General features: G+C 31.2%; 1 protein-coding gene across 1 annotated transcript; it reads left to right on the top strand.

Moving 5' to 3' along the window:
* LOC109330707 (protein IQ-DOMAIN 14) lies at positions 485 to 8,535 on the top strand. The gene is made up of 4 exons (XM_019564983.1): positions 485 to 988; positions 6,381 to 6,587; positions 7,359 to 7,436; positions 7,694 to 8,535. The coding sequence occupies exons 1-4, from the start codon at positions 638 to 640 to the stop codon at positions 8,303 to 8,305; spliced, it is 1,248 nt and encodes a 415-aa protein (XP_019420528.1). The 5' UTR covers positions 485 to 637; the 3' UTR covers positions 8,306 to 8,535.

Consider the following 9,040-nt stretch of genomic DNA (forward strand, 5'->3'; position numbering starts at 1 on the left):
ATAAAATTCGATAGTAAATATAAATAGTAGTCATTGTACAAATAATATATATCAAAGTTATAAAAAAAAAGTAATCAGTGGGTATTAGACCATGAACATTTAGGTTACCATAAAAATTAAAAACCACTAGACTACATAATATATTTATTACTAATATAAAATGAAAATCGTGTTTAAGATACACGACTTCAAAAAAAATTGAAAGTCGTGGATGGGAAACACGACTTCCATGGAGGAGAGAGAATATGTCAGGGAAGTTCCGAAAGTTGTCATCCACGACTTCCCTCAAAAATACACTAGTTCCGTAAATATTTTGAAACATACACTAACTAAATGTGTAATAGTGTATGTAACTTTTCCGCTTTTTAGTTTTTTGGTCAATAAATTGCTTGAGTATCCGTACTAAAATGTTGATAATCCTACAATATATATAGTTAATTAATAGCTAGATGAGAGAGGGTAAGGGTCTGAAAAGTACATTTCGACACGACGATCCACAAGGGAAGGGGGTCCCTCCTGCTCCTTCTAGTTTCAACACTGTTTCGTATTTCCTTCCATTTCTCATTCCTCACCTTCTCCCTTCTTCTCCAAATTTCATATTTCAAAACCATTTGCTTCTTAAAACAAAGAATAACAAATGGGTAAGGCTTCAAAGTGGTTTCGCGCTCTTCTTGGACTTAAGAAAACTGAATCATCCCAATCTTCTTCCTTCTCTCCCAAAAACAAACGCCGATGGAGTTTCCTTCAACCTTCTTCCACTCAAAACGACAATGATACACTCACCTCGCCGGAGCTTCCCCTTCATCATAACAACCACGCTGTAGCAGTGGCTGCCGCCACAGCTGCTGTAGCAGAGGCGGCTGTCGCCGCCGCTCAAGCCGCTGCCGCCGTGGTGAGGCTAACGAGCAGTAGCAGGTGCACTGGAAGCATTGGGATTCGCGAGGAATGGGCAGCTGTTAAGATTCAATCCGCTTTTCGCGGCTGTTTGGTGAGTATAAACTCTGCACTTCTAATTATTTTATTTCCGTTTTATTTTGAAGAAGTTTTATACACTTTAGTATATCTTACACAACTTTTTTTTCATTCGGTAAATATTAATATATTAGTATTTGTAGTTGATGAGACTCGAACTTTCAATCTCATTCACTTTATCCCACACTCGAAACCACGACTCATTCACTTCATTCCTTAAATCTCAATATCTTAACAATCACACCACCTTTATTACTCCATCATCTAAATAACTTTTTCTAGTTAGAGCTACCACCAACTTTTATCTCATTAAGCACAACTATTGTTCCTTATATAAATATTATTTTATTTAGCATTTTCGAGTACATTGTGTAAGAGATTGATATGGATGGAGAAGCTTGTTGCTTATGTTACATTGTTTTGTGTTTTTTATTTTTGAAAACTGTAGTGTGAAAAAGTTATCCTTACAAAATCTTGTTACTACTGTACTGAATCTTCTTGAAATATTGGCTGAAGTGTACTTTACTACCGGCCCTGCTTTTTCCTCACTCTAATATCCTTTTCCAATCACTTGCGTCTTTGACCGTGAGTTTGCGTTTTTTATTACAATAAATGCATCACACTTGATTTCAGTAGCATTTGGTTTTCATTAGCTTTTAATTTATTCTTTTTGTGTTAGTTGAAAAAGTGTACTTTAGTTGATATATGCATTGATAGTATAAATTTATATACTCTTACTCTATTATTTACTATTTAATTTTAATTATTATTAATTTTTTTTTAAAATTATATAAATAAATGATGACTGAATTTAACTGCATAAATGTTACATTCATTTTATAATTCTTTTGGATAGTCGATAAGTTAAATTTTAATTAAAAATCTAATATAATAAAAGTGTCGTGAAATATTAAACTAGTAAAAAGCTGTAATAGTCCACGCCCCTCCAGTTATTTTTTGTCTAATATGTACATGTGGCTAATTAACGTGTTTGTTTAATTAATGGGGGAGTGTTTTTTGAACTTTTTTCAGTATGATTTGACATGGAGTACAAACAGCTTCTTTTTTCCCGGTAGTAGGTTTTGTGTTAGATTTGATTTTTTTATAGTAAAAAATTTTAATATTAAGAGAGAATAAAATTGTTAAAGGTAAGATTAAATGGTTAGAGGTAGAAAACTATAATTTTTCTTATAAAATTAACCTATAAAACGTGACATATATTACTGAAAAAAGACTTGTATGAAAATGTATGTATATAAAGATAACCAATAAAATCTTGCCAACATCTTACAAATTTAATTTCAACTAAAATTTAGTCAAAATAATAACAAAAAAACATCATAAATACATTTGTCTAAATATAATATTATACGTGTCTCTATTCAAGTTTTTTCATCGATACTTTAGTTAATTTGGAAGTGACACTTGTCATTTTTGTTTAGGAAAAATTGGTTATATATATAATTACACATAATGGTAACATGATTCTCCTTTATAAAGGAAGACATTATTTGCGTTTTTAGTACAATTTTTTCAGAATTTACCAAGCACGTGTAGAAAGTGGTACGACTTCCATTTTTTTAAATTCGGAATGATAATTATGGTTGTTAGCCACAAGTTAGGCTAAAATCATGCCTAACTAATACATTGTAGCTTCATTTTTTAAGTTTGTTTAAAATTGTTCATTAGGGCTACTATTTGCATCACAAAAGTTAGTAGCTTTTAGTAATATCTTAAAGACAATGCATTTATTAAAATAACAATTATAATATTTTGTATTACTATTACAATCTTCAATTATTATTAATGACGTTTATGATATGAAATGTCAAAAGTGATTTTCTCCTTCCCGTGGATAACTCCTATTTGTTGCTCATTCTACTAAGTGATTTCTTTAGGTCTTCCTAGCTATACCATCTCTATCTCTTGTAAGATGATAATGATCCACGAAATTTAGAACTTGATCCTAAATGAAAAAATGAATGGTTAGCAGCATACGAGGCAAAACCTCCAAACCCATAGAAATTTATTCTTGTTGAGGATTGGATAATAGAGTTCGTGCATGAAGGTGAGTCTTTACTTGAGTTTGACATTCATATTGAGTTTGAGACTCATATTCAGACATATTAAAAATGCTTAGTATGAGGAGCTTGACAGTAATATATGGAGAATGCTGAGTCAGCTAATGCTTAGCGTTCATCAACTCATTATGAGTGAAGGTGATGTCATTTATTCTTTACACGAGGTTCTTATGAGCCGAAGGAGTAGAGGTGACACAATTATTCACAATCCATCCAAATTCATTCAAATTAAATACATACATTAAAGTTAATGATTTAAATGGATATAATCCAATGAATTGTGTTGATAATGGATGATTCCAAATTTATCCATTATATTCAATGAATATCTAATCCATCCAAAAATAAAAAAAATGATTTTCTTTACATTTTCAAATTCATTTAATATTTAAGAAAACTAAATTCAAGTAAATCCATTCATGATTCTCTCTCTCACTTTTCATATTTTATTAAATTGATATCAATTATTAGAAATATGTATGTAGTTATATTAAAATTTTATTCTTAAGTATATAACATATATAGATGTATAATTAAAATGTATGCACTAACCAATGTATGAGTTTTATATACTATCGCTGTATCATCCAACGTTTATATTTAATTATCATTGATTATTCAAAAAAATAATTCAAACAAATAGTGATTGATATAATGATTATGAATAAATTTTTATATTGATAGTGCATAGGTATTACACTCTAAAAGTATTTGTTAAATAATTTACACATAAAATCTTAAATGACACATGCTCATAGAATTTTGAAAAAAATATTTTTTCTATAAAAGTTTAAAAAATCACTTTTTTTGAAAAATTGATTTCTAAATGATTTTAAAAGTGTTTTTTTGAAAGGTAATTTTACAAAATGTTTAATTGAAATAATAGTTTTTAAAATAATGATTTTCTTCAATAAATTTTTTCAGTTCCAACAAAAAAATTAAATGGATTGGATATTCATCCATCCACATATATGAAAAGGAAGTCATAAATAAATTGAATGGATTGGAATATATTGGATATGGATGGATTGAATAACTTAAAATATAGTTTAAATAGATTTATATGGATTAATAGATGACTTTCCATCCATTCATTAGCATTCAAATCCATACTTTTGCTACCCTTAAGGAGTAATCCAGTAAGAAGTTTTCTTGTAAAATTAAACTACGCATGTGAATATTAATTGTTATTAATATAATATAATATAATAATAACCTCTAAATAATAATAAAAATGTCATACTGCATGAAGATAATATGTTTCACAGCAAGAGATATATCTCGTTTTCTTTTGTAAGTACTATTATATACTCTTAGTAGTGATAAAAAGGCTAAATATTGGGGATATCATTAACTAAATATTCTTCTTGATTAGTCCAAATTGCAATCTATTGTTCGTGTTTCTGTCGCCAATTATAGTCATTTTTACCGCATAAGTACAATAGATCTTTTAGGATTGGTTGATTTAGTCCAAATTGTGTTTGTACCCGATCGATAGCATGCCCTTAAACAATTGTGAAACATATTGGCACACATGCTCAGAGAAATATTTGGGACCATTCTTGAAAGATTCATCTTCCTCTATGAGGTTCAGTTTAGTTTTATAATGATATTTATAAATGACTAAATAATAATAAAAGAATAATTTAGTTTTACTTCATCAATCCACAAACAATCTGAGCCTAAATCTATAGGTTAGTAAATTTATGTGAATAAATCTTGTTTGTATATATTTTAAGTTGATATTTGTACAATTGAATAAATACTCATTTTAGTCCCTCATATTTTTTGATTTTACTTGTTTAGTCATTCAAAAAAGAAAAGACCTAAAATAATCTCCAAAAATTTCAAATGAGGTCAAATTAGTCGTTTTTAACATGTTTTACAACACTTGGTAAAGACTAATTTGACCACATTTAAAAATTTTGGGGACCATTTTAGGTTTTTTATTTTTTGAAGGATAAAGTGGTAAGATAAAAAAAAACATGAGTGACTAAAATAGATATTTACTTTGTACAATTTATTTGTAAATAAAGTTATACCTTTTGGCAAAGGGGAAGATCCACATACTCCAAGAGTAAGTTTTTTAAACTTACTTCCCATCTTAGTCATCAATTCTATGGACATGTAATGATTTTGATCTACACACTAATTTAAACCATGAGATTTCCCTAGAATTGATGGCTAGAATGGGAAGTAAATTCTTGGAGTAAGTGGAATCTCCACTACTCTTTAACAAATGGAGATACATTAGGTGAATTTGAGAACCTGATGTATCTGAAATGGGAAATCTTCATAGAATTTTGAGAATAAATGTTCTAGTATATTCGGAAGAACACATGGTATTGCTATATTTCACAACTATTGAATGCCATGTTTTGGATCAAACTTCAATAACCTCCCCCAACAAGATGAACTTACATGACAAAAATGACTATAATTAACCACAAGAGTACGAAGATATATGTCTTTAGATTGAGCATATTGTGTTGGAAGAGTTAGGATGTAACGACGTTCATCTTATGGGCCTTTAGCCTTTTCATTGTGTGGGGACGTTCATCTTAGATGGCCTTTGTGTGATTTTTTCAAACATATAAAAAATAGGTTGGCCGTTACTGTAATAACAGTAATGTTCGAGAAAATAATTGCTAGTAATTATAAAATTGTGTTTTTTCCTATTATCGTACATGTTATTTAGGTAATTAAAAAGGAGAAAAAATATTAAAATTTTGACAACTAATTCCTCTTTAAAACCCAGGTCTAAATTAATTGTGTGTCCAAAAACATAGATCCGGCTCATTGTGAATATTATCTATGAGTACCCAATGTGGATGTGTGATGCTTTAATATTTAATAGTCTTCATGCTTTTTCTATTTGAGATTAGTCTATTTAAAAACAATTTAAAGCCTAGACCTAATCTCTTTAAAAGTCTAATTTGTTAATCTATTTATTGGCATATTACACTAAAAGGTCTCGAAATAAGCTAACATGATTACATTTTAATAAACTCATCTAAGCATAATAATTAACTTATATTTTTGTATATTCTATTATATTAAATTTCTTATATAATAATATTACTTATATTAAAATACTATAATATGAATATTATTACGTAATATAATTAAATAGTCAGAGTGATATTTTAGATAGTCTATACTAAGTAGACTTTAAAATGCTTAGGCCTAACGTGTTTTGACCTTAACTATATGTACATCTTTAATACTTGGATGCATATAGCTATATCGTGGGAGCCTTATACATTGTGCCGCCGGTTAATTATATTAAAATTCTGCTTATTTACTCTTTCATGCTAAAACTGTTAGGCAAGGAAAGCGCTGCGAGCATTAAAAGGGTTGGTGAAGCTGCAGGCACTTGTGAGAGGTCACATTGAGAGGAAGCAGCAAGCCAAGATGAGGGTCAAAAGAATGCAAGCACACTTACAAGCACAGGCACGTTTCTGTGCTGGCCGGGCTCAGATAATGCAGACACCATTTCATTCAACTTCAATATCATCTACCTGCCTCCTCCATGTAAGCATTTGTATTATTATCTCCGGTTTATAGTTACATGGTTCCATCATTTAGCTTACTTACTCCGTATATAGGGTTCAGCGTACCACATACCATATATCGGGTTCAGTATACTACATACTGGGTTCCACATAAAAAACGTCTTAATAATAATAATGTAAATAGTGTCTAACTACATAGAATTGGAATTGGTATTGCGAACCGTGTAACTATGTTTCGGTTAGTTTTTTGCGCTTTTTGGCACTGATACGTGCCTTAGACACACTTTGAGGTGATCAATGGAACCATTACATAAGTTGACATGACTGATAGCATCATGGAGTAATAGCTGAAACATATCCAATTAATTTAGGTTTCAGGCTTTGTTTGGAAGTTAGTAGAGAAAAGGAAGGAGGGAGATCAAAGAATTAGGAAGGAGAGGAAGAGAAGGGAAAATGAAGGAACAATGAGAAATGGACAATAATATATAATTATATATTATTATTAAATATATTTAACTATTTTGATATTTTATCTCCAAACAATCCGAGATTGGGAAACATGGAGGGTTTGAGAAACTCTCCAAAATCTTTCCCTCTCCTTGATCCAACTGACAAACAAAGGGAAGGTTTTTCAAAGTCATCCCTTCCCTTCCCCTCCAAAACTCTACTCCCAAACAAGTCATTAGACATTAGATCATTCCCTAATTAACTATCACATGGTTGAGCATATAATAATTTTATCAATGAAAATGCTAATCTGGTGAATATATTGTATGATCACCATTAACAGGGTCCAGGAACACCAGACAAATTTGAAACCACAATCAGATCTAAGAGCATGAAATATGAGCAGTCACCGGTACTCAAGGTATTTTCTTGCCACCCCAAATCTAACTCTCGGCGAATTTGGGGTACACATCTTTTTTCCCATGAAGTGTATCATATACCACTTGTTTTGTGTGTTTAGTTGGAAAAAATATATTTATATATTTAATAAATAAGTGTTTTTCTAACCAATAACATCAAGTAGCACGTGGAGTTTATGTCACAGAAAATGTGCTGCCACGAATTTCGCGCATTAGCAAAGTTAATTTGTCTACTAATGAAAATTTTATATCATTTCAGAGAAATGGCTCCAGATCCTGCGGGAGTAGATCAGAAAGCATTGTAGATGAACAATCCTGGTCCCAAGGAAGATCATTCATAAGAGCTAGCTGCAAGAGTGAAGAAAAAAGTGACAGGATTCTAGAAATCGATTACGGAAAACCACAACTCGCATCGAAACGAAGAAGCCTATTTTTCACAAGAGACTCAACTTCTCTCCAATCAGGTCACACCTCATCTTGTGAAGTTGAAGAGACTCCCTTTTGCACTGCAAGCAATAGTCCTCAATATCTATCTGCCACATCCAAAGATGATGGTTCAAAAAGAACTCATTTTACTCCTACAACAAGGAGTGATGGCTCAAGAAGCTACTTGTGTGGTTACTCTGACTATCCAAGTTACATGGCTTATACTGAGTCATCAAAAGCAAAAGTTAGATCACTGAGTGCACCAAAACAAAGGCCACAATATGATAGGTCAAGTTCATCGAATAGGTACTCACTTAATGGATTTGGTGATACAAGATTGGCCACACAGAAGGTATCTGCATTGCACACAGGCTTTACCAACAAAGCCTATCCTGGTTCTGGCCGTTTGGACAAGCTTGGCATGCCTGTGGGGTATAGATACTGATTTTCTCAATAATTTTCAGAGTCTTTAACATATGATGTTACTAACCACTTGTACTTGGGCATGACACATTTGTGTTCATATTCTGTGCATTAAGATCTAACTTCTATGTGATAAAATGTGACTTCACTTGCTCTAGGAGTTGTGTTAGTGGGTTCTTCCAAATCCTAGTATGTTACAGCTAATCTTTGGAGATGGATCTATTTTGATGGACTGCATGGAATTAATTTTATATTACTTACTTCAACCGACTCTCATCACAATGGTAAAGTTGCTTTTCTTATGACTCGGAGGTAATGTGTTTATATCTTATGAGTAGCTTTTTTGCTTGTGTTGGTAAGAATGTGTACATTTATCATCTCTACACCCCAGTGGGTAGTAGCTTGGTGCAATGGGTCACCATTTTTATTTCAAGTGAAGTAAATTACTTAATATTTTTTATATCACCAACCTAATGAAGGTATTTCATCACCTTGTGAGTAAAAAATTAGTCTATTTTAGAATGTATAGTTGTCATTTCCAACAAGTGGCGCTCACTGAAATCGAATTTTTGAGCTTTTGCTTTATACTATTAGACCAGTGCCTCCTTAGAACTCAATTGATTTAAGATAATTGTCATGTAGTTGAGTGAGGAGAAAAACAATGCGCTTAGACAGTTTTTTTCTCAATACTAACTATTAAGTCACTATGATATTTAAATAATAAGCAAAAATGCTAAATTTAATGTCTTTTGGTTTT

Source organism: Lupinus angustifolius, chromosome LG17, assembly GCF_001865875.1.
Source record: "Lupinus angustifolius cultivar Tanjil chromosome LG17, LupAngTanjil_v1.0, whole genome shotgun sequence".
In the NCBI taxonomy this organism is placed as follows: domain Eukaryota; kingdom Viridiplantae; phylum Streptophyta; class Magnoliopsida; order Fabales; family Fabaceae; genus Lupinus; species Lupinus angustifolius.